The following is a 27,506-nucleotide window of genomic DNA, read 5'->3' on the forward strand; positions in this document are numbered from 1 at the left end:
ATATCTGAATTCATTGGATCTTTGATAAATTCAAGATTTCCAACATCATTCCATGACATACGGCCCCATCTCATTATATTACCACATCCATATTTTACAGTTGCTTGCATGCAACTTAAACACTATGCCTCACCAGTTTTTTTCCAAACATTTTGTTTTCTATCAGAATGTACCAAATAAAATTTGGATTCATCAGATCACAGTATTTTCTTCCAAAATAAAATTGGCTTGTTAACATGAGTTTTAGAAAATAATAATCATTTATTCTTATGTTGCTGTGTCAAAAATGGTTTTTGGTCTGTAGCTTTTAAACCCATTTTCATGGAAACAATTTTGGATTGTTTTATTAGTTTTTTTGGTTCCAGTGTTATTTTCAATATATTTTGCAACTTTTTCGGATGACTCAGATCTATTTCTCTTGAATAATCTTACAATTAAGTGATCTACTTTGACTGTAGTCTTACGTTTGTGCCCACGTCCTTTCAAAATCTTTACAGTTTGGTGACTTACAAACAAGGAACTCCAGACTTTTTTTTTGATAGTTCTATTTGGTTTTTTTGTTTAACTAAATCCAAAATTAATTTTCGTTGATTTTCATTCAAATATTGTTTTGCTGGAGCCGTGATTGCTAAAATATAAAATTTGCTCCTAAATATTTCATAAAATAATTTATGAGAGAAAAAAAAGTGTTTTAACTTCAGAAAATTATTAATATCTTGAAAAGAAAACTGTAAATTAGAATTAAATAAGATATTTTTAATAAAAAATAATCTGTTCTATAAAGTTTTTGCACATAAATTAACAAAAAAATCAAACACATCTAATTTTAATGACTAAAAATATACAAATGAGTCAATTTTTTCATCTAAATTGTTTGTCTGTGTTGAACAATCATTTGGTTGTCTGTGTTGAACAATTCAGATAAAAATAAAAGAGTACCGTTATGCACCGCAAACATTACACCATTATTACTAGCTAGGCAGCATCATTTTATTTGTGTCCTATTATATTTTTCCGACACTTTATATACTTTAGTATACATTTAGAAACAAATGTATTTTTTCCAATATTTGTAATTATATCTGTAATTGAAAATCCTTTTATATTCTTTTTGTCCAAAGTCTGGTCATGAGTCAGTATTAAAAGTTTTAGAGGTCAGAGTTATTATTAACTCACTTTTTTAACTAAGAGAGAGAAAAAAGTTTTCTAGATGCATATTAAAAAATGTTGATAACACTACAGAGTAATTTCACATCCTGTCGATTGAACTATATTTTCTTTTTGTTTTATATTTTGACACTTTGTTTCTATTTATGAATAAAAAGTGTTTAACTTCAGTCATAAATGTTCAGCGGTTTCTGATTTTAACATTGTTTTGATGCAACTTTTAATTTTCAAATTTTCAAAGAAATTTTATTATTTAATATTTTTTACATTTTTTCAGAAGTTCCATTGACAAGGTTTCGATTGTTTTATGTTTTTTACCATTTTATTGATGTTTTCAATTTTAGTTGAGTTATTTTCAATTTTGTAGATGTTTTTCCTTCTGAGCGCGTATCTTTTTAAAAATTTAAATGAGGTTTTAGAGGAGATAATAAAATCTTTAAAATTACCTGCTGTCTTTATAATTAAAATGATATTGAAAATAATATTGAAAAGTCTTTTTCTTGTTCATCTCAACTTTGATTCTCTTCTGTAAGATTCTTTCTTTGGGCAATCTTTTTTGCGATCTTTATTTTCAGAGTTTCTACAAAGAAGCAATATCTAAACTACTTTATCATAGCCTTTGACTCTTATTCTAACTTTATCAAGTTTTTTACATAATTTTGAAATAAAATGACAGAAAAATAAACATAAATTATATCATGTTGACCATTGCACACTTCTGATGTTATTAGAACACATCTATATAAGAACCATTATTTGGTATGAAGTTGCATGAACAGATATAAAACTTTTAATACTAAATAGAGTTAAACAAGTGTTTCCAGTGATTTCTTGAAAAAAGTAGTGAAATTCTATATTTTTGATATTATTGTTCTATATGTTTCTGTTCTGTATGTTGCTGTTGTTTTATATGTTATATATCTTCTTTTTTAGATTTATTTTTTTACTTATTTAAATTTTTTTTTTTTTATCTGTTTAATAATTTTTGCTTTGTAAAATTGCTCTCAATCTCTCTCTCTCTATATATATGTATATGTATATCAGAGGCGTGGTGGCCCCAGAGGTTAAGCGGGATTCCCGCATAGGCTTTTCACTTTTTCATCTAAATATGGGCCTTTTGTCAAATTTTAATTTTTTCTACATTTTAAAGAAATTCTACAATCATTTACAATATTTATGTTTGCACAAATTAAAATTTTATTAATCCCTTGATTTTAAATCTTCAACTTTGAGTGCAATTACATTAGTATTTTGCATAATAACAATATTGCTCTGAAAACAAAGTAGATATTTTAAGACGTATTATGATACTTTTTTCATAAGAAAAATTATGAACCCATAAACGGTTTTTAACGATCATAATGTTGGCAAAGTAAATTTAAAAAAGTCCGCAGACCCATATTATTATTGTTGGACTTAAATTAACTTAATTTAAAATTTAACCCCAAAATATTTTTTTAAATGAATTAAAATGCTATACAATTACTATATAGTAATTGTATTGCATTTTAATTCATTTAAGAAAAATGTTTTGGAGTTAAATTTTAAATTAAGTTTTATATAAATAAGTATCGAACTCATGTTTTGCATTTTTGTAACGTTTCAAAACAGATATAAACTTGTTTTATAACAAAGTTTTTTGTTTTTATACAGTTTATATTATTGTATGTAAATAAACAAATCACCCCATAATATCCTGTCCTCAGACAGATTAAAAAAAGGATGATGGCTGTGCAAAAAGTACATTTAAAGAAGATATGTTTTATGCAAACTTTGAATTATGAACAATATAAATACACAAATAAAACCTTTTTAAAATAGCGTAAAACCATATTATTTAACGAATTTATTTTAATTGAGGTGTGGGAGTACTGCAAATATTTTCAAATACAATTTGATATTACACCTTAACAATTTACTTATTTACGATGCATTTTTATTACTATTAATTATAAGTAAGTTTAAAATAAATTATAAAGATTCCATAGCTTTAAATTTTTTTATTTTCATTGTTTTAATATTGTTTTATTTTTGAAATGAAAAAACAATAAAATAGCATTTTTGGAAAAAATATGTAATACTTTCAATTAAGTAACTGCTAAATGAAACTACGTTATATAAACTTTTATGTTTAAATTATGTCAATAATGGCACCATTTTTAGAGCAACATTTTTGCTGTTGTGAGTTTATGAGAAAATGTTTAAAAAAGTTAAAACACCGAATTAAACAAAAGCATAAACTATCTATAAAAAGAATTTCTTATTTTTGAAGATTTTTAATATTTATTTTAGAAAAAAAATTATATATAATTTAAAAAAGCTTATATTATTATACAATAAAATATATATCATTATATAGTAATAAAAAAATTAAAATCTTTTATTTTTAATTTTGTGTTAGGCTATGTTCTTCAAACAATAAAATACTAATCGTATTTGCTTGCGGTAAATGGTGTTTTAAGAAAATCAGAACAAAAACGCGGTCGCTGCATCATATTGTTACCATTTTTTATTTTGAAGTACTACAAACAATATTAATAATTACAAATCACAAATACAATAATTAATAATTACAATATTAATAATTACAAATGTATTACAAACAATATTAACAATTACAAGTGTTATCTCAACTTGCTAGATTGTATTGATGATTTATTAGAATAAGAGCAGTTATATATATATATATATATATATATATATATATATATATATATATATATATATATATATACACATTTTTTTTCATATGGGCCTTTACATCAAGCATATATGGCAAAATACTGCATATATAGCCCTTTTAATGAAAATCCTGTGCGGGCTTTTTAGAGCCACCGCGCCCCTGATGTATATGTATATATATATAATTAAATTTTTTTTTATTTTAGGATTCTCGTTTATTGTTTTTAGAACCTGAAGTCACACCTGCTGATCAGATTCAGGTATGATAATAAAGTTGTGTGTTTACAATTAGGGTCATAACCAAATGCGGAAGTGGTGCAGTGGTAAAGCGCTCGCTTCATAAGTGAGAGGTCCACCACGTCCCTGGTAATACTGCGCTCAACTTGTTTCTCCGCCCAGCGGCCTTGTTCGTCAAGGTTCGTGTTTCAGAGTTATAGAGTTGAGAGAGGGTAGAAAAAAAAAAATCAAAAATTGAAAAAAATTAATTGTACATTTAGTATCTTTATTTTCATTCATTGTTAAGTGTGATTTTTATTGATAACTTGACTTATTTTTATTGATAGTCTTGCTGTTTATGTTTTGTTATTAAACTCAATTTTTATAAACAATGAATAAAGTTTATTGAATCAACCTTTTTTTATTTTAGTTAAAATGGAAGGAGCCAGATGAAGAAGGTCTTGTAGAATACATGGTAAAACAAAAAGGATTTAGGTTCAACATTATTTTATTTTTATTATAACTTATTCACTTATTTATGAAAGTTACTTTGTCAATTACAATAATTTTGTCCATATAATTGAAAATACACACAAGTAATTTAAGATAATAAAAGAACTAAAAAATATACCCAGATTATAAAATTGTTGAGTAGCTGACTTGGATTATTCTATCAGTTATCCAAGTACTTAAAATATATAGATGTTCCAGGTGCCCCCCTTAGACTCAGAAAATCTGTTGAGCTAACTAATGCAGGAGTGATATAAATATCAAACAATAGGTTAACCTATTTCTCTGGAATGACAAGAGTGGTTATTAGATTTAAGAGATGAGTTAAAGGAAAAGTTCTTCCCAAATAGTTCTTAACGTTAGGAGAAGTAATAGAGTGAAGCATGAAAAGAATCCCAGTTTAAGGTTTATAGCTTATGTGTAATGATAAGGTGAATTTGACACAGAAGAAATATGATATGAAAGTTTTAGTGAGATTATAACTTAATTGAAACGACCTAAATGAGAATAAGGAAAAAATGAGCACAAGCTAGGATCCAAGATAAGGCACAAGTCAAGGAGTTAAATGATTAGAATTGTTTAGAAAATGAGTTACAAAGAAACCTATCTGATAATTACAAAGAAATCTGCTTGATAGTTACAAAGAAAGCTGTGTAAGTGATTCTGTGGTACTAGAGCTAAACCATTTAGTGTGATGAACATTAAAATCATCATTTAAAACAATATTGCCCATGGCATAACTAGAAAGAACTTGGTTAATTTAATCAGAAACAACATTGAAAAGCGTGCAGTATTAAGAAAAAGGAAATTGATAAAGAACAAAAAGCATATGGCTATTGGAGTCAGTGACTCCAATAGTCATATGCTATGTGACTCCAATAGTCATATGCTAACTCCAATAGTTATATGCTCAAAACTACCTATTAACAACATTCAGTTGCAAAGGTAAAACTGGATTTTAAATTTACCTGAGTTTAAATTAGTCTCAGAAAAATCAAGTAGTTCTGCTGAATTTTGAATGTTTTTCTTTCTCTTTTTTTTTTTGCCTAATATTTTCAAGTACTATATTCATGTTCTAAACTAATAGAGTACTTAACTCAATCATAGATAGTACCTGATACCCTAAGCAATAAGGTATTTAGTTGCCTCCTTCTTGCTAATCAACTCAAAGTTTTAACTAAGGGATTTATATGTGGCCTCAACAATCCACACCAAAAACATTAACAAAAATACCTTTCTTGCATAACAAAGCAGTCTTTATGATATTTTACATCTATTGATGGAATCAGGCTCTCTAAGACCTTTTACAGAGTTCAAGAAACTTTGATATTAGCCATCCTCAAAGCCGTTAAACTGAGTTTTCAGAGCTGTGTCTTTTTTAAGAGATAACAAAATAAATGTGTAGCCACTGCCAAGGAGGCAAAAAAAAAACATGAGTAGAGCCAAGAAGTTCTAACATTCATTATCATAGGCAGGTAACAATGTAACCCAGGTGTACATCTACATTAGCCTATTTGATGAAGAAGAGGTGCGAGGCTGTTCAATAGAAATTTTCTATAATACAGTATCCGTGTGCATTTGATATCTAACTAGGGTTAGTATTTTAGAAATCGCCTCTAGTCTTTATGCTACCAAAAGCCCAAAGCAGGAGTCCAAGTTATTTTCTCCTAGTCTTTGCCTAAAGATCTTTTAGGCAGCAGAACATAACGCAGTTTGTACTGGATTACATATTACCAGTTGCACCATGATGATAATGATTTCAATTCTTTCCTGATCTGAATTTGCTGCCAGATTAATAGATTTAAAGAAGTTACTGGAACAGATATGTGCATTTAATAGAAATATACTGGATGAATTACTGCAACAATACTGGAATATTTTACTAGAACAAATTGCATCAACTTTTTAAATTGTTGTTTTCTATGTATATATAATATGATGATAATAGATATTTGTGTATATATAATGATAATGATAATAGATATTTATGGATACATTATGATAATGATAATAGATATTTATGGATACATAATGATAATGATAATAGATATTTATGGATACATAATGATAATGATAATAGATATTTATGTATATATAATGATAATGATTATAGATATTTATGGATACATAATGATAATGATAATAGATATTTATGGATACATAATGATAATGATAATAGATATTTATGTATATATAATAATGATAATAATAATAGATATTTATGTATATATAATGATAATGATAATAGATATTTATGTATATATAATGATAATGATAATAGATGTTTAGATATAATGATGATGATAATAGATATTTATGTATATATAATGATGATAATAATAATAGATATTTATGTATATATAATGATAATGATAATAGATATTTATGGATACATAATGATAATGATAATAGATATTTATGTATATATAATGATGATGATAATAGATATTTATGTATATATAATGATAATGATTATAGATATTTAAATAATCACAGTAGCTTAAATAATTTTTTTTGTTTGTTTAAAGATTTAAAATTTTTAAAAAAACATTTTAACTTGAAAAAGGTTTTATTATCTTTTTAGAATTATTATTATGGTGAATTTTATAAAGGGGCTCATTTTATTGCTTAGATTTTTATAGTATTTTGTTTTGTTTTGTTATGCTTTGTATCTTTTTTAAAAAATTTTTTAAAAACACAAGTACTAAAAAAAGTTTAGATGTGTTGAATTTAAACAAAAATTGATTTAAAAAAAGTTTAGATGTGTTTCAAAATTCAAAAAGCTATGTTTACTAGTGTTGTTACAACTGTTAAATAGTTGGACTGTCGACTAAATCGATTAATATGTTTTCTAAAGTCGACTAAAATCGGCTAATACATTTTTGAAATCGAGTAAGTCAACTAAAAATTGATTTAGTCGAAGTATGGGAATAATTTATTTTTTTGAAATAAATGGTAATAAAAATAGTAAAGTAATTATATTTGCTTTCTTTTTTTTTATTGTAATATTATTTAAATAATAATGAAGCAAAACAATATGAGAGAAGGGCTGCTCTGACAATGGGACAATCTGTTTCCAGACCCCAATAATTTAGAGACCGTCTGAAATAGTTACTACCACTGTGTCACAAAATGGCTTTTAATTCGAAACTCTTTTCCCAAGAAAAACCTTTAGGGGTAAGATAGTAAAAGTATGTAGAAAAACATTAGAGTTAGTTTGGAAATCTTTCATCACCATCCGTAAATGAAAAATCAATTTTGAAAATTTTGATTTCTTAGCCTATTGACAAGATTATTAATCAAATGAAATAAAATATTTTTTAAATAAAAATTGTTTATTTTTGTCCCAATAGTTACAAACAAAGATAAGCAACTTGTTTAAGTAAGAGTTCCTAGGCCCTTTGTTGGTTTTAAAGTTCTGGGAAACATTTAGGAAAGGCCTGCGAACAGTTTCATTGTGCCTTTTGAGCAAAATACAAGTGCAAAACTATTTAAAATGCCAAATCAAGCAAAAACTCATGATGGCAACAGAAAAACTGTATGTTTTCTCTGTTTGAAAAAATTAACAGGCAACTGATTGACTTTATGGTTAAAAGCTATCAAGAAGTTTTTGGTCAAGCTATTAACTTTGAAGATCAAAGCGCCCCAATTGGTATCTGCAAAAACTGTCAAGTAGGTCTTAGAAATAGAGACAATGGTGAAGATGTCCAACTTTCCTCACTGCCTGACTACCAAAACATAAAGATTCGTCCTGCAAAAAGAGAATCACAATGTGATTGGATGATTTGTTATGTGGAAAATACCAATTTCGGAAGTCCACAGCCGATTGAAACAACAAAAACAACCAGTCAGCCAAAAGAACAGCCAGTTGTTTAGAAACGTTGTTCAGCATGCTTTCCACTGATTGGAATAGGGATTCCACATTATTGTACAAAAGGAATGTTTTTGACAGAACTTGCTTGAAGTTGAAGCAAAAGACACAAAAGCAGCACAAAGAGTAGCTGCTTTTGCTATAGCTAACAAGGTTTAGGAATAGGAAAGCATCTTCCAGTTACTCTAGGTGAAAAATATTTTCTTTTCGTTTTGTATTTTATTTTCTGACTCTTATTACAACAAGAAAACTTTATAGTATGAGAAACTGTGTCATGTTGGTGTAAACTTTTTTCCAGGGGCATCAAGACAAAGAGAATTTTTCCAGCAGCTACATCCACCTTGACTGCTCAACAATTTTTACAAGTTCAAAACCAAACTGGGCTTTCAAACACTTCACAAAGTAGCTCCCCAGCAAGTAGTTGAAAAAAACTTCAGGGAAAAATTTGGCACAGTTTATTGATTATGACACAGTTTATTGATCGGCACAAACAATTACTGGGCATCTATTAAGAAAAAGCAACAGAATCACTCCATCACTGATAAAACCTCAAAAGGCCCAGTAATCATCCAAACTCCCCTAAGAATCTTCCAAATTGTTTGATTGATTAAAACAGCAAGCATTCCTTATAACTTCACTGTAGAGAATATTCTGTATAACATGATTTAAGAAATTACCCTTCAACATCAATTTATAAAAACTGTATTTAATAAGAGTAATCCTTTTTTTTAAGTTGCTTGATATATAAAGGTAGAATCTGATTTTTTTTTAATTTTGATTAAAAGTTGTAAGTACATTGCTTATTTATAGAATAAATATGTTAAAACAAGTTTCAAATGTTTTCAATAGAAAATCTAACTCATTTGTTCAGAGCAATAAAATCGAAAATTCAAATCAATTTTTCTTTACGGACGATGATGAATGATTTTAAAACCAACTCTAATTTACTATTACATACTTGTACTATCATACTCCCAAAGGTTTTTCTCGAAAAAAGAGGTTTGAATTAAAAGTCATTTCGTGATACAGTAGCTATATATAAAAAAGTCATTACAATCATATTTACAATGCGATTTTATAGATGACATTTTGAATTTGGAGCTTCACGATTTAGTTTTGCCTCAGGGCCCCGAGCCAGCTTGGAGCGGCCCTGATGAGTAAAAAAAAACTAGGTTGTAATATTAGTTATAATAGTACATACTATTGTTATTAAATGAACAAACAAAAATTAAATTGAATAAAAAGATATAAGGATTTTAAGATTTTTACTCGACTTTTAGTCAATTAGTAGGAAGTCCATAGTCGATTAAATCGACTCTTCGATTTTTCAAAGTCAATTAGTTTCGACTTTGTCGATAACAACACTAATGTTTACTGCTTTGTTATACTTTTTCAACTTTTTTTTCTTTCGCTGGAAGAGATAATTGCTTGTTGAACAGGCATACAATGTTTTTCTTTTGATTTAGTGAAACTTTTTTTCTTTTGCTTTAAACACTTCATTATGAAAAGAAAGTCGTTCAAAGAAATATACAGTGTTTCATAAACGCTTTGTTACTTCGGAGCATGGCTAAAAGTGTTCATAAACATGTATAACAAATAATGCTTAACTAACGTTAATATTTGGAATTGATATTAACAAAGTCATACAAATAAGTTAAGAGGAATATAAAATAGGATGTGTTAGTAATTATGCGTTTTCAAAAAACCTGGTGCTTTTGTATAAGTAAAAAAAGAAACACAAAAGAATTTGCAGTGAGAAAGTTAAGACTTTTTTAATAAATAAGCTAAAGTTTTGTTTGTTTTTTGTTTGTTTTTTTGTGTGGATATTTTTATAGATGAACCAAGTTATGCTTTTTATGATAACTTAATTTATAAAATTTAGTGAAGATAGAATAAGAAACGGTGCGAAAAAAATTCTCAAAGCGAAAAAGACATCAACACAAGGTCGAATGGATAGTTTCTTTAAAGTAATACCTTCGAGTTCCCCGGCTGTTAAACGAAAGGTTAGAAAAGCTTTCTTTTATTATTATGATTAAAAATATAAGAAAAATGCTTGATTGTGGTACTTTTTTTTTCAGAAAGAAGATAAAAAAACTCCAGCAAAGAAAAAAACAAATGCTGGAAAGTTTAAAGCAAAGTAGAGGCATCAGATTTAAAATAGAAACAGTTGTTATTAAATAGATTATGACATTTATGAAGCAAATTTTTCTAATAGAAATGTAAGTCAAGCAGGATATTTTTTAACATATGCAGCAAGTTTATAAAAAATTGGTGAAAAAATTAACGACTGTTGTATTTAGGTTTTTCGCAATATTTCTTTAACAAAAACTTATTTTTATTGCGTGCGACTTTTTAAAATAAAATATAGTTTCCATTTCGTAAAAGAGTTTAAAAAGCAATCGTTTTTATCAAGGAATAAAAATGACTCCAGCCATGTCAGTGGATGATACGCTTAGTTATATATTTTTATTCTTATTTTCGGACATTTTGTAATACCGTTATATCGTTTGTCTGTTTTTTATTATGTAGTGTAAAATTATTTCAAAAAGATAGATATCAAATACGAAAGTGTTTCTTGATATTTTTTTAAATATCTTTTAAAACAGGTTAACATTGATTTGTCCAAAAGCATTTGATACCACGAATCTTCAAATTCTATTTAAGACTAATGTCTTTAAGTATTCAAATTAAGACACTAACTTGGTTAAAATGTTATAATACCCTAAAACAATTAGCTTACAACATAAATTTTATATCTCATATAATAATGAATATAACATGATGTGTACTGATCCATTCTCGATCCGCTTATTTTTTTATATTTATTAGAGCTTATACAAAAACCGACTTTTTTAAAAACCATTTTTCGAATTCCAAAATTCTAAAAAAATCCGGTTTTTCCTTTAATTAAAAACCGGTTTTAGAGGTCTTTCATAATGGCGGGGGGAGAGAGGGGTGACGTGTCTATTTTTTGCCGAGTAACGACCAAAAATTTAAAAAAGTCCTTGATATTCGACATTTGCCAACTAAAAACCAAAATTTACTTATAATACTAAATGTGCTAACTCAAATAACAACCCCTCTCCCCCCCCCCTTCCTTCTCCTTGAAAACGGCCCAGAAACTTTATCCTAACCGATGTTGCAAAACTTGTGGCCGCAAGTTTTGCGACATCGGTTAGGAAGGAGACGTGAACTTTTAACTAAATGCTCATTCGCGGTGCAATTCGCAATTAAATGCTCTGAGATAAGACCGTAAGGACTTCTTGGGGTACTTAAATAAATTTAAAAAAAAATTTTGCAGCAAACTGCTTGGAATAAGTTGAATCATAAAATATCGGCGGGTTTTATTTATTTTACGGGCTTTTCTTGATATTTTATAAAGTAATCGACGTTTTTTTTAACGAAAAAATTAGTTTTAGAAAACAAAAATCTACCAATTTCTACATTAAAAAAAAACATTTAAGCAATCTAATTGCTGAATAGAAGTCAATTCTTTTGTTTCATTAATGCTTATTTGTTTTTTAATAAACCGGTTATTGCAAGGAAATTCCTTTCTTGTTTTTATTTAAGTTTTATTTTTGTTTGTTTTTATGAAACTTTGTTTGACATTTATTTTATCTTTTTACATTTTAATTTTTTTTTAAATATTGTGTTTTTATATACTTAAAACAGAATTTAAATATCCTAGAAGCTATCTCTAGCATTTTTCTAAACAAATTTGTTTATTGACAAAGAGAATATATTTTTTCAGAAACATTTTGGAGTTAAAATAATAAATTAGTTTAAATGATAATCCTTCTTATTTTGTTTCTTCAGTCTATAAATGTAATTATCAGTTTACTAAACAAGTCAAGTTTACTAAACAAGTCAAAACAAGTCAAGTATATGTGAAGTCTTGCAAAAGTATTGCAGCTCAATGCAAATGCAACAAGTTGCATTCGCAAAAATTTTATAATTACATAAAAGGAAAGTACTTTCTTTTTATGTAATTATAAAATTTTTGTTGCCAAATAGAAGTTAGAGATCAACTTGTTATTTTTCATTGGACTTATACTTTCAAAGTATTGTGTTGTAACTTACCCCATTCTCTGTTACAAAAATTGCAGGAGATAAATGCAGTTACTTAAATTTTATTGCAACTAGCCCTGGTCTCCCCCTACCGCAATATCCGAATACACGTCGCAATATCATATCGCAATATCGCAAAAAATTAACATCTAAAACTATGGTAACTAGTTATCAAATGTTATTTTATAATAAAATTATAAAACACGGCGAGTTTTTTTGATTGATTTTCCCCCATTTGCTATGGTTTACGAGATTTTCGTATACTGATGTAACGAAAACAGTTTATTTTATTTTTACGCACCAAGTCAATGATACATATATATATATATATATATATATATATATATATATATATATATATATATATATATATATATATATATATATATATATATATATATATATATATATAACTTTTCTTAAATGAAGTAAATATATTTTAAATTTAAATACTATTTACGTAAAAGTGTTAAGCGAAAATTATAATACTTGTAAAATAATTTATAATTCCTTAATTCATTTTCGATTAAAAAGGGATTAAACTTTTGAATAGAAAAGTAAAACGACAAACGCTTTTGAAGCATTTTTATGAATTAAAATACTTTCTTATAAACATAAGCTCATAAAAAAACTTTTAAAAGTATTTTATAATTAATAAAATTTGTTTTTGAAAAATTTTTAATTTATTGGGAACTTTTGACTTGCATTTTTAACTTTTATTTCACACTTCGGCTTCAGCTTTTGCCCTTTTTACAAATGGCGGACTATTGTTATAAACAAAAAAAAGCGGCTTCTCTTTTTGTCCGATAAAATCCCGCAAGTTAGACATCTAGTTATATAATATATCATTGCGCCAAGTTAATAAATTTTCTCCAAATAACGCATTGAAAAATTCAAAATGGTGTCTGATCCATCTTTTTACCAATAAAGTAACCTACTATCAAACTCGTGGATAAACTCGATCCATGATGCATCTTATGATCTAAAAATTCACACATGGGTTCATAATGTGTATATCTTGGATTCCATCTTGGATTATATATGTATTTCATTAAAAAACAGTGATTTTTATGTCTATTTTGCTTAAAGCTACTATTTAACTGTAATTTAGACATAACGTTATAAACTGAAATTTGAGATCCAAATGAAATTTCTCTTTATAAGTAATAACAATGATAGTTAAGGAAACCGTCATTTAGTCTATCCAGCTGATTATTTCTAGTTTTTGTACTAGTTTTTTAAATAAATTGAATTTCATTATCTATATAACTTTTAAAGAGCAGATTTTATAAAAAAAAACGCATGATATATATTTGCACTTTAATAAAAATTAAAAAAAAAATACATAAATTTATATTAATAGCCCTAATTCAATGCTAAAGATGGTAATTTTTTGCAACTTTTCATGCAAATTGAAAAATTGCGGACGTTTTGGACCAAATTTCGTATTTCTTCACAAAAAGCTTTGGGAACTATTAAAGGCAAAAAAAAATCCGTGAAACAAGATCGTTTAGTTCAATTTAAAAAAAATAAATTTTTTTTGATTCAACACTTTAAAAAAAAAAAATTTAAAAACAAAAATCATTATTTTCAGCAAACAAATTTATTTATACGTATATTTATTTATTCGTATATTTATTTAAATATACGAATGTTAAATTCTGTCGTTTGTTTCAGATACCGCTTATTTGAAGTTTTAATAATATGCACCATTTTAAAAGTTTTATTTGCACACGAATAAAACGAATGATTTACTTGATCATACGTGCTTCCTTAACAACTCCTTTCTTATGAAGTGTCATTTAACCAGTATAAAGTAGTATTTTCGCCTTCATTTCTAACTTAAGGCAAGCAAGGGAATAAAACACTCCAAGAAATTGATAAAGAAAACATCACAAATAATTCTTTTGTTTGCATGTTGGAGATGCGCAGTGTTCTAGGCGGCTTGTTGCTAAGTAGATCGAGGGATGAAGTGATTAAAAATAGACGTTATAAGTAAAAATATTTTTTGAACTAATATTAGAACTTTCAGAAGAAAAAAGTAATTTAAGAAGTGAAAAGAGTTTTTTAATTAATTAATCAATAATATTAACATGGATGAGCATAGCAAAAGAAAGTCCAATACAATAAAAAAAAAGCCTATTTAAAAAGAATTGAAGTACAACAGGTGGTTACATCCATACCAAAGTTAAGGTTTTTCGCGAAAAAATAATCTGATGAGATTATTTTATTTATTATTTTCTCCGGATTCATTAATCGGTCAACTGAATCCATTAGCTGAATATGTTTCATGCGTTGATCATTCTTTGATTTTTTTGTTTTACCTTTCTTTTGTTTTCTTTTTTTTCTTTCTGTTTTAACGCATTGCTGGGAAGTCTTGAAATTAAAACAGTCTTGTTTGGCAGTAGGTTAAGTAAGTTGGTTGGAAGTAATGGTTAAGTAAGTCTTATGAAAAAAAAAATCGTTTTGAATAAAATTTTTTGGGGAGATGGGGTAGAGGAAGGACATATTGGCGAGACCACAACCACTATTTCTCAAAAAGGTTAGGGTTACCTCTTGCAAAATAATGGTTGGCGGGTATGTATACAAACATTTCATTAACAAGTATACAATCATCAGAATTTAAAAAAAAAAATAACTTATTTGAATAAACTTAGTTTTTAGTACGTTTGGGAATGAAGTTTATTTAATACTTCATATTCCAGTAGATTCATCTTTTTTTATAAATTTTTTTTATCAAACTTTTATACCAAACGAACCTTTAACAAAGAATAAAAAAGATTATTTAAAGGCCCCGCAAAAAAGATAAAAATAATATTGAGAAATAGGGTAGAGCGGGGGCATATCAGGACAATAGGGCATAACGGGACAGTTATACCTGAAGTCTTACATCTCAGCCAAAAATTATTTTTTTCCAAAACTTTTTTTGATAAAACATTTTGAATTATTGTGTTTCATTATTGTAAAAAAAACTAATTTCAGAAATACCAAAATGCATTAAAAGTACCAAAATACATCAGTAAGTTTGCGAAAAACAAAATTTGCGTACTTTCTTAAGCGATACAACGACAAAAGATTTATCTTGAACTATTGCTGATTTGTTTTATTTATAAATGGTTTAAACTTTTCAGACAATATTTTTTATGCTCTTTTAGAATATGGTTTAAAAAAATATCTGAAATTGAACTTTTTAAATAGTTTTAATTTCAGTAAAATGACTTTTGTGGGGCATATCGAGACAACATATCGGAACAACAATTTCTTTATATAATTGATTATATTACTACCATTTTGTTTACAGATTGATGATTTTATTTTAATCGAAAATTTTCATTATTTAGAAAAGCAATATTAGTAATAAATTCAACGAAATTTTAATTTTATTAAAAAAGATTAACTATCCAAAATGGGATGAAATGCAGCTTTAGCTGTGAATAAAAAGGAAATTAGAATTCAAAAAGCTGCTGATACATATGGCACATTTAAATTTGCTGTACATTGGCATATTGCTAATAAGCCAGCTCATCAAAAATCTTACCAAATAGTTTCAGAATACTTTTTTTGTGATTTATGTAATCCATAATATTTTTTATTTAATTAAAACTTTGTAGTAGTTACCAGTTTAATAATATATACTAGTTTTGCCCTACTTAAATTTTAGAACAATTTCTTAAGTTTGTTTGTTTAAGAGTATTATATAACAAAACACAAAAAGTTTTTCTTTAGTTTAGTTTTTTTTTTTTTTTTTTGTGTGGTGTATGGGTGTATAGGCATGTAATTTGTATATGTGTGTTACTTTTTTGAGATTTTAATGTCTAATCGTGTTTAAATGATAAAATGCCTTCATTTTTTACCACTTTTAAAGCTTTATAATTAACGAATAACTGCTGTTTTTTAACTGTCCCGCTTTGCCCCACCCACTTGCAAAATGTAGAAATTTTGCTAGCCTAGAGTTTCGTTATCTTGGTTGTCATAACTTATTTTTAGAATTTTTTTTGTTTTGTTTTTTCGTTTTCTTATATCAATGAATTTTAGGAAACTTATAAAAAACAGTGTTAACAATGATTAGTTTATCCGCAACTAGCATTTGTTTCTTAAGTGTCCCTATATGCCCCGCTCTACCTAACTAACTGGTTTTGTTCCACTAAATAGATTTTTTGCGCTTTTTCGCAGCAATTTTTTGCAAATACATCTTTGTATTTAAACTTTTAGAACATCTATTTTTTTAGTATTTTAGTATTTTTTTTTTAGTTTTTTAGTATTTTATTATAATATTTTTTCAAAATGGTAAACCGCAAAGTAAAATTCTTTTAAAATATGCTGTTAATCAGACATTTTATATCGGATTATCGATATAAATCCGATTATAGATGATAATCAAGAATTAAGACGAACTTTCAAGTTTATTTAAGTTAATAATGTAGTTTAGAAGTTAAATGAAAAAAATAGTAAAGTTTCTGTTAGAAAGGTGAAGGATGATATGAAAATAGTAAAGATACTGTTAGAATGGTGACGGGTGATATCAAAATTAAATATGTAGTTATATCCTTTTAATCTTTTTAAATTAAGTTTAAACGCATTTTGATAAGAAAATTTGGCACTCTCTTTTTAATTAATAGATATTTTTTGTTAATTGATAGCCAGATTGATACATGTAGTCTTTTTAATCACATAACAGCCTGCTAACGTTATAATAATATATTTGCTATTATTATATATTATATTGCTATAATATTTATGGCGTTATGATAATATATTTATGTATATTATAATATATATATTGTCATAAAGTAACAATTTATCTCGTGACAGTAAAAAATACTCGTCTCCAGCTCTTTTGTTGTAATAAACAAAAAAAATCTAGTGTAAAAACGCATCGATAGTGTTGAAACAATTCTTCTTCACGCAGAGTTAAATAGCATTCTTGTAATGTCTAAGCTAAAACTAATCCAAATACAGTTAAAATATTAAAATTGATACATTACAAGTTCAATGAAACTATATATATATAATATATATATATATATATATATATATAATATATATATATATATATATATATATATATATATATATATATATATATATATATATATATATATATATATATATATATATATATATATATATATATATATATATATATATATATATATATATATATATATATATATATATATAATTTCATTGAACTTGTAACATCTTAGTTAAAATTTCAATATTTTAACTGTATTTAGATTAGTTTTAGCTTAGACATTACAAGAATGCTATTTAACTCTGCGTGAAGAAGAATTGTTTCAACACTATTAATGCGTTTTTACGCATGATTTTTTTGTTTATTACAACAACAGAGCTGGAGACGAGTATTTTTTACTGTCACAAGATAAATTATTACATTATAACAATGTCACGAGGTGGATCTATTTTTACTAAGCTATGTTTTAAAGCTTTACAATAACAGCGCAATTATAAAAGTAAATTAGTATATAAATATTTGGTTTTTATGTTTACACAAATAAACTTTTGAAATAAAAAAAGTTAAAAAGTGACAAAAATCTTTAACTTTCCATAAAAATAATTTTCAATGACTTTGCTTTTCTTTTTTTTTTTTTTTTCTTTTTTTTTGCGTAGTATTTAAAATATTTAAAAAGATGAAAGAACAGATTAATAATATCCCAGATCGTAATAAAAACTGTTGCAATTTTAAAACATTTTCTTTTTTTAAAACCTGGAATGATTGTTGAACAAAAAGCAGTGTGGATAGAAGCGTAAGTGAACCCCTGTTGTTTGCAATTTTCGTTAACAATCTAAAGTTGGACATTTAAGATTTTAAATTTAAACTCTCTACATTAAATTTGTACTTTGTAAATGAAAAATTAACTTTAGGATCTTGAATAATAGTTTTGAGACATATAGAAACCACGACTTTTTTTTGGAAAAACCGAATCTTTCACATTTAGGCGGTTAATATCTACGTTTTAGGCTATTTTCGTTCCCAAGTTCTAATTTACAAAATTTATAGCAAAACATTCTTTGAATCATGAATATAAGCATACAAAAGAGTCTAGAACTTACTTGGAGGTTATTTAACTTAAATACCAAAAAATCCTGAATCACCCCTCAATATTCAGCAAAAAAAACATTTATATTCCTTAACTAACAGCATTAAACTTAAAAATTGATGAAAGACGTTATCAGCAGATTGTAAAATGATAGTTTTCTCAAGAAAAACAATGTTAAATATATAACTTAATAAACAATATTGAAAATTGATCAGTTAGTAAACATTACTCCTAATCAAACATCAGCTGTGATTTATTCAGATTTACATTGAAAGTTAGGAATAACCTTTGTATTCATAACTCATTAGTTTTCAAAAAATACTTAACCTTTATGTTAAAAAAATAAACTGTATATCAATTTTTACAGCAATGGGAAAGGGAGCGAAGTACGATCTTGATTCAGGTAGAAAAATTAAAAATTTTATATTTTTTTAAACCTTGGTAAACAAAATACCTTATTGGTTTTTAACAGTTTAATCTTGATGATTTTTTAAAAAATAATTTTATGAACAAGTTCTTTGTAAAATATTAATGCTGCTCTCATAAAAGTGCTTAAAAACTCTTACATTTTAAAAAAGTCCAAAAGCGTTCATAACGATGAAATAAATTTCTTTGTTACTAAAACTTAAATCTGTCACTACAAAGAAAATAATTCGAAAAAATTATCAAACCTTACATGAAACCAAAATAACGAACTATAAAATATGTCAGATTGAAACCATGAATGCGCACATCACATACACATCCCTTTATAGTACTATAACTAATCATTAATAATAAAGTAAATATTTATACAGGTACAAAGTAGCAAAGCAGTGGCATTCTTAAAGAATAAAACTCTTACAAAATAATGAAAGTACTTGAAGTACTTTGATTAAAAATTGATTAAAAAGTATTTGAATTACATAAAGTCTTTATGAAACTTTGTTTTTGCAAAAGTTTCAAATTTTTCAGCAAATGATTTTTTTATTAGGAATTGAAACCTTGAATTTCTTGAGCAAAAAAAACTTTTTAATATAAGAATTAAACAAAATTGTTAGGATGATAACTAAAAACATCTTATTTTTTTTATTTTTTATTTTATTCTTTAATCTTTTATCTTATTATAACATTTTTACCTTTTATTACCTATTTATTTTTACCTTTTTAATTTACCTTTTATTACCTATTTTTTTTGTTATTAACTATTTTCTAAAATTAGTATATTCTTGTAACCTGAATTAAGTTCTTGTATAAATAGCTTATATATAGGTTATTTATATAACAAACTTGGCTATATTATGTTATTTATTCTACTGCCGCGTCAAATATTACAAAAAAAAAAAGAAAAAAAGAAAAAAGAGAAATGCCAAGCATGATATTTGCTAAATAATGTCTTTATTTAAAGTAAACATTTGAGTGGCAAAATTTAAAATATGGCAGACGAAAAATAGGCGACGCTGACTTAAAACACATATAGATGGCAGGTAGAAAAAACAATGAAAAATTAAAAAGAACAACTTGTGATGTTTCAGAAAAATTTGACAAGTTGTAAAAAAGATAAAAATTTAAATTCTTCTCAACTGCACATTTAGTCATGATTGAATAGTTAGTAATACCAACAGTGCTGCTTCTCTGTGAAGAAAAGATTCAAAAATACAAAACTATAAATATCTATGAAAAGATTTGTTAACAAACTTAAAAAACTTTTTACGAATAATAAATAAAAATAAAATAAAAATGTAAACATAAAAAAATAAAAACTGATATAAATAACATAATTCCAGATCATAGATGTGACATCGTCATGCAGTATGCAGAAAAAAGGTGTTATAGTTATGTTGGATTAAAGTCCATTTCAAAAAAAAGCCTATAAAACTGAACACAAAAACGTGTTTTATTTTGTTGTAAATAAAGTTTTTCATAAAACAAAGAGAAAAAAGGAAGTAGTAGTAGTAGCAGTGGTATGAAAATCTGCAGCACATTTAAACAAAAGTTAAATTGTGCGGAGCACGTCAACAGTAGATGACGCCGTGTGGCAGTTTTGCTGATTAATTGTCCATATTGTCAAGCAATATCTTGAAGCATATCTTTTCATTTTTGACATTCGTTATCTGCTTGGGAAGGTCATTCCATTTAGAGACAATACGATTAGTAAACAAAGTGATGTCTATGCTGTCTCTTATTATTTCCCGTCACATGCTGAAATAATTATTTGTGGTTTAATCCATAGAGATAGGGTAGAGGGTAGCTTTTGAATATTTTAAGGCAAAAACGTTCAAAAATACTTTCAAATATTTAAAAAAATTACGTTATATGTAGTTATATTATCAAGTTAGTAAATAATTTATTGGGGATGCATACAGTTAAAATGTGACATTTAAATCCAACACAATCGAGTATGGTTGATTTATAATTAATTTCATTAAACATTTTGACCGCTTGTTTAATACTAACTAGGCCTAAAGTTTAATTTAAAATTTAATATATAAAAAATCTCTGCCTTCACTTTATGTATGTACTGCAGTCTTGTTGCACAAACTATTAATAAGTAGATGTTAATAAGTAGATGAAACAGTCTACATATTTACAATAGTCTTTGATCATGCTATGTATGTACAACATTTTTGATTGGAACATTTTAATTGAATTAACAAGTACCATATTGAAGATATATCACAGCTTGCTTAAACCCATCCGAGCATTTTTTTGTGAATATTTTGGAAAGAACTTAATAATTAGTATTTGGTACCATTTATTCTCTACGCGTAGTATTCCTAGAAAAAGAGTTGCTCTTGAAAAGCCTGCGGAGGTGAGTAAAAGATCTTAACTAAATACTCAAGAACAGAGGTAAGACTTTAAAAAGAAAAAAAAAGATAAGCCTTCAAAAAGAACAAAGGTAAGCTTATCGAAACACACAAACTTATCAAAAATCAGTAGAAGAGAAAAACAAGCGAGAATAAAAAAAACAAGCGAGAATAAAAAAAAACAAGCGAGAATAAAAAAAACAAGCGAGAATAAAAAAAACAAGCGAGAATAAAAAAAACAAGCGAGAATAAAAAAAACAAGCGAGAATAAAAAAAACAAGCGAGAATAAAAAAAACAAGCGAGAATAAAAAAAACAAGCGAGAATAAAAAAAACAAGCGAGAATAAAAAAAACAAGCGAGAATAAAAAAACAAGCGAGAATAAAAAAAACAAGCGAGAATAAAAAAAACAAGCGAGAATAAAAGAAAAAGAGTTGCTAAAAGAGATCTAAGCAAAATTAAAACAGTAGAGTAAAAAAACAACATTGCAAAATTCGAAAACGAGTTAGGGGCTGTTCATATGGATAAAATCATCCCGTCTAACAAAGATAAAAAAACAACCGGGATCCTGCCTATTAAACTCTTATAACTATAAGATCGCGTTCATTTGTAAAATCATTCACCCAGATCTCACCTTTGGCCTACCGGGATCCCGGTAAGGTGGAGTAAAAATTCTTCCTATAAACACAAGTTGAAAATCACCCAAGCTAGACTGGACAGTTTTGTTACGAAATTTAATAAGCATTTGCTTATTTTTAAGTTTAAGTCGTTCAACCACGTATATAAACAAAAATAACTAATTTTTTAAGTGTCTCGTGTTTCAAATATATAGAATTAATAATTGCGACTGTTTAAAAAAACAAGTGAAAAAACTTTTTAACTAAAATTTTTAACCCAGTAACTTTCTGGAGGAACACCAGTTATCATAATTTTCCACTACTTATCAGACCGTCCAAGTTTGTACCAATAGCTACGGGGTTTTTTATTATTTTTCTCAGCATTTTGTCTTTAATTTTTTTAAGTCGAAAGTTTTTTTTCTTAAGAGATTGTTAATTATAAGTTTAATATGATGCTCATTTTGTAAAACAAGTAGTATTATTATACTGTTAATATGAATCAAATAAGATTGGAAAGTTATTAGATTACTTGTAGCATACAGAAGCAATTTTTTTTTAATTTCCATTTTTAATTTAATAATTGGTGAAAATGAAATCACGGCGCATATATCACGTGACCTTATAAACGTAGCGCTTGAGGGAGATAATTTTTTCCATGTGAACACGAGAAAAAATTCATCCCGCCTAACCTGGGTACCCTGGTTTGGCGGCACAATTTTTATTCATATGAACAGCCCTTTAGGTTAAAGCACCCTACGGAGACATTTCTTTTTTTAACAGCTCTAAACTCCACATTTTTGAGGTAAACTGATTAAAAAAAACAAAAAAACTTTAGGAGACGACATATATAAAGATTTTTATTACTTATGTTATCTCCGCAACATTTTTTGATTATAACTTAGGTTTCAATATAATAGAAAAACAAAATTTTGAGGCATATGACCCAATTCTTTTTTTGCAGCGTAATGACTTCATGAACAGACGTGTTTTGCAGCGTAAAATTTAAACGAAAAAACTACTTAGTATTTTTAAGTTTTTAGTATTAAATTTAAACATTTCTCATTATCCGCATCAAAAGTTTTCATTCAAAAAGTAAGTTACCAATATATATATTATAATATATATTTATCTATTAATAATAATCTATTACAATGGATAAAAAAAATAATAGTGATTTTAAGAAAAATAACGACTCTAATATCGAAACAGATGAATTAGTTATATCAATAAATATGGTTCGTAAAATCTTTCAAGAAATGTTTATAAAACAACAATGACATTTTAAAAATTATATCTGGAAACCTAAAGTTAACAAATGACAGAATTGACATATTATTAAAAGAAGCAAATAATTCAAAAGAAAAATGCGATTTGTTAGAAAAGGAAAATGGAAAGTTAAAAGCCGAATTTAAAATATTATGTGAACGAATGAAAATCTTGGAAAATGTAAATAAATGATATAGAAGAAAGTTTAACGGTCACACAGGACATTCAAGAAAAAAAAGTAACGGAGCTGGAAAAAAAAATTAATAATAAAAATAGCCTTAGTGGAGGTGAAAATATAAAGTTAAGGCAATTGGAGGACAGGCTTAGGAGAAATAATCTGCGAATTGATGGAATTACCGAAAACGAAAATGAAAATTGGGACGACACTGAAAAAAAAGTAATAAGTTTATTTGAAAACAATCTTTCTCTAAGTAATATAAATATAGAAAGAGCTCATAGAACTGGTAAAAAGGATGGTAACAAATCAAGGACAATAGTCGTTAAATTACTTCATTATAAGGACAAAGTTAAAGCGTTGCATGCTGCTAATAAGCTTAAAGGTTCCGGAACGTACATCGATGAAGATTTCTCCTTCGAAACAAATGAAATAAGAAAAAAATTAGTGGACGAAATGAAGATACACCGAAAGAATGGTAAATATTCAATTATTATTTATGACAAACTTATTGTTAAAGAATTTAAAAATAAGCAACCCAGCTATTAAAAACTATATTCTATATTTTAATATTACTCTTATTTAAAATGGGTGACGATCCTCCTTTAAAAAACTTTGAACTTAATTCATTACTAACTAAAAAATCAATACTTTTAAAAAAACATTCTGATCCGGATATTAATTTTTTTAACAACGATTTAATAAAAAATATTAACCCATTATATTATAACGTAAATTCAAAAAATATAATTGAAGGAATGGAGAACGACTCGTTCTCTATTCTTCATGTTAATATTAGAAGTCTACAAAAAAATTTTGATTCATTAAATCAATTTTTGTATAAAGTTAATATGAATTTTCAAATTATTTGTCTCAGCGAGACATGGTGTGATGATAAAAATATCGAGAACAATTATAATTTCCATTTACCAAATTATAAAGTGATTCACCAAATTAGGACCTCGGGCAAGGTAGGCGGGGGTTTGTGTATTTTTATTAAAAACTCACTATTGTACAAAGTTAAGTCAGATTTAAGTTCAACCACTAATGATTATGAGTCATTGTGCATTGAACTCGTTAATAAAACCTCCAAAAATATAATAACCCATGCTTTATACAGACCACCTTCAGGTTCTATTAAAGTGTTTGAAGACCACATTAGAAACGTCATTAAAAATAATTATATTAAAAAAAAAACTGTTTACATGGTTGGTGACCTGAACCTCAATATTTTGGATTATGACTCAAATAAAAACATTAAACAATTTTTTAACGTCATTTTTGAAAATAGCTACATTCCTGTCATCAACAAACCTACTCGCATAACCAACAAAAGTGAAACTTCGATAGATCAAATTATCACCAATGACTTCATAAATATAAAGATAAAAACAGGAATATTTAAAACAGATATTTCTGATCATTTTCCCATATTCATCGTTGTTCAAAAATATAATAAAAGTGACTGCCAAAAAAATAAAAACAAGAATAATAAACGACTCTTCAGTTAACCATTTTCATGACCTTTTATCAAGTGTTAAATGGGATGACTTGTTATTGAATCTAAACGCTGATAAAGCCTACGATATATTTATATCAGAATATTATAAATATTATAACAAAGCATTTCCTGAAATCACAAAATTAGTTAAATCAAAAATGTTATCAAATCCTTGGATAACTAAGGGTATCCTTAAATCTTCTAAAATAAAACAAAGATTATATAATAAATTTCTTAAAAAAAAAACCCTACGTAATGAAACCAATTATAAAAACTACAAACGACTCTTTGAGTCAATTATAAAAGATAAAAAAAAAACTACTATTCAGATCAACTAAAAAAGCATTCAAATGATCCTCAAGGTACTTGGCGCATAATTAACGAAGTTATTGGTAAAAATAATCCAGAGAGAAATAATTTTCCGAAAATTCTTAAATTCAAAGACAACTATGTTATAGAAAAAGAATTAGTGGCTGAAGCACTTAATAAATTTTTTATTAATATTGGTCCGTCTTTAGCATCAAAAATTGAATCCTCTAAGATCAACTTTGATGCATACTTAGTCTCTAATAAAACTAATATTATGCCTAATGATAATCTAACTGAAGAAGAATTACTATGCGCAGTCTCTTCGATTAAGCCCAAAAAAAGTATAGGCGTCGACAATATAAGTGGTAACATCATTATAAATTCAATAAAACTGATTACAATCCCGCTTTTGTGTATCTTCAACTTATCTTTAAAAGAGGGAGTTTTTCCAGAAAAAATAAAAATTGCTAGGGTGGTCTCTATTTTCATCTAACGTCACTAGGCGATCCTAGTGACGTTACTAATTATAGGCCGATCTCTGTTCTTACATGTATTTCAAAAGTTCTTGAACGAATTATGTATAATAGACTCTATTCTTTCTTAATCCAAAATAATATTTTGTACAATAAACAATTTGGTTTTAAATCTGGTCATTCATATTAAAAAAAGTAATTAAAGAGATCGGACCTGTTATTGGAGCTTAATAAAGTTATTCAGTTTTTTGGTATATGTATACAAAATACTTTGTATATTGTTTTCACCGTTTGGAGCAGATTTATCGGTTACTAATACTGGTCTACTGGTTTTGGTATACTTTTCTGCTTTCACGCTGTGATTTTTAACAGAACTGGTAAACTCAAGTTATAAATTTAGTTTCAACTTAGCTTTATTTAATCTAATATCACATATTAATATATTCAACCAACCGTATCAACTCTGAAGTATATACTCCCGAGGGACAATTTAAATCTTATCTCAATTAACAACAAATATCGCAAAAAATAAAAATAAAATTGGCTGCTTGGATACCGTCACCACAAAAAATGGTAACCAAGACGGAAATAGAAGCGCTAATCAAGAGAATATCTGTTCTTGAATCAGCGATTGTTGTGAAAGATAATCAAATTGTGGAATTAGAGAAAAGAGTTAAAACGCTGGAGGACAAAACAACAAATGCTGTGACTTCAACAGTGAACATTGGAAATGATTGGGTTAATGTGGTGTCGCGAAACGCAAAAAAACCGAAAGAACAACTAGTTGTGGTTAACGCAGCAATTAATGAGCAGGAGGAGCGAAAGAAACGCGAAAAGAACGTCATTATATATGGAATTAAAGAGTCGAGCAAAACTGAGAGCAAAGATAAAATTGAAGAAGACAAGAAAGCAATTGAGGACTTACTAAAAACAATAGGAAAAGAAAATGTTAAACCGATACATTTAAGGAGATTCAAATCAAAAAACGCTGCCAAACCAGGCCCGATTCTACTCGAGTTATCCGAAGGCGAAAGAAATCCTCTCTTACTCGCGTCAAAAAAGCTAAGAGAAAAGCAAGATTTTAAAGAAGTCTATATATGCCCAGACTTGACAGAGGCCGAGAGACTACAGGACTTTGAGTTGAGGAAGAAACGAAACGACTTAAATTTGAAGCTTGACGCCAACTCGCCCTTTCGATATGCGATTCGTGGAAACGAGATTGTGCGATTTAAAAAACAACTATAGAGAAAAAAAATGAAAGCGAAAAAAAGCGAAAATTTATCGTATTTATCTTGTATATATTTGAACGCCACTTCACTAAACAACAAGTTTGAGGAATTTAAAGTATTGTGTCACCTGAATGAACCAAACATAATCGGAGTAACGGAAACATGGTTTTGTGAAACTTCAATTACGTGTGTGGAAAATTTTTGCTTATATCGTAGCGAAAGAAAAGATGGCCGCGTTGGCGGAGGAGTTTGTATTTATGTGAATAGCGAAATAACGTCATATGAAGTAAATGAAAAATGGCTATTGACGACTGACTTAGAACAAATCTGGACTGTACTAGTTTTCGGGAACGACAAATATTTGGTAGGATGCATATACCGACCAAACAATGTGGTAGATATGGAACTGTTCAGAAATGTTTTCAGAACTGCAAGAGAATATGTGGACAAACGGGGTTTTAAAGATCTTTTAATAATGGGTGACTTTAATTTTCCGACAATTGAATGGTCAGATGGAGCAGTTCATGCAATAAATTCCAGTGAACACTCGATAGAACATCATTTCTCGAAAATAA

The 27,506-nt window shown here is 27.1% G+C and overlaps 2 protein-coding genes across 3 annotated transcripts in view; both read left to right on the forward strand.

Annotated features, from left to right (window-relative positions):
- LOC136092274 (flap endonuclease 1-like) overlaps nt 1-11,014 on the forward strand; it is a 65,317-nt gene extending 54,303 nt beyond the window's left edge. The window contains exons 14-17 of the mRNA XM_065820110.1: nt 4,056-4,109; nt 4,496-4,560; nt 10,329-10,449; nt 10,525-11,014. Of these exons, the coding sequence (XP_065676182.1) occupies nt 4,056-4,109; nt 4,496-4,560; nt 10,329-10,449; nt 10,525-10,587 (303 nt within the window). The 3' untranslated portion in view covers nt 10,588-11,014. The remainder of the gene's footprint in view (nt 1-4,055; nt 4,110-4,495; nt 4,561-10,328; nt 10,450-10,524) is intronic.
- Nucleotides 11,015-18,822: 7,808 nt separating this feature from the next.
- Nucleotides 18,823-27,506, forward strand: part of LOC136072019 (sodium-dependent neutral amino acid transporter B(0)AT3-like) — a 58,222-nt gene continuing 49,538 nt past the window's right edge. The window contains exon 1 of one of the 2 annotated variants that reach the window (XM_065819900.1): nt 18,823-18,979. In XM_065819900.1, coding sequence (XP_065675972.1) covers nt 18,946-18,979 — 34 coding nt within the window. In that variant the 5' untranslated portion in view covers nt 18,823-18,945. The remainder of the gene's footprint in view (nt 18,980-27,506) is intronic. The other variant, XM_065819899.1, reaches the window with a different exon arrangement.

This window comes from Hydra vulgaris, chromosome 15 (assembly GCF_038396675.1).
Source record: "Hydra vulgaris chromosome 15, alternate assembly HydraT2T_AEP".
NCBI classification, from domain to species: domain Eukaryota; kingdom Metazoa; phylum Cnidaria; class Hydrozoa; order Anthoathecata; family Hydridae; genus Hydra; species Hydra vulgaris.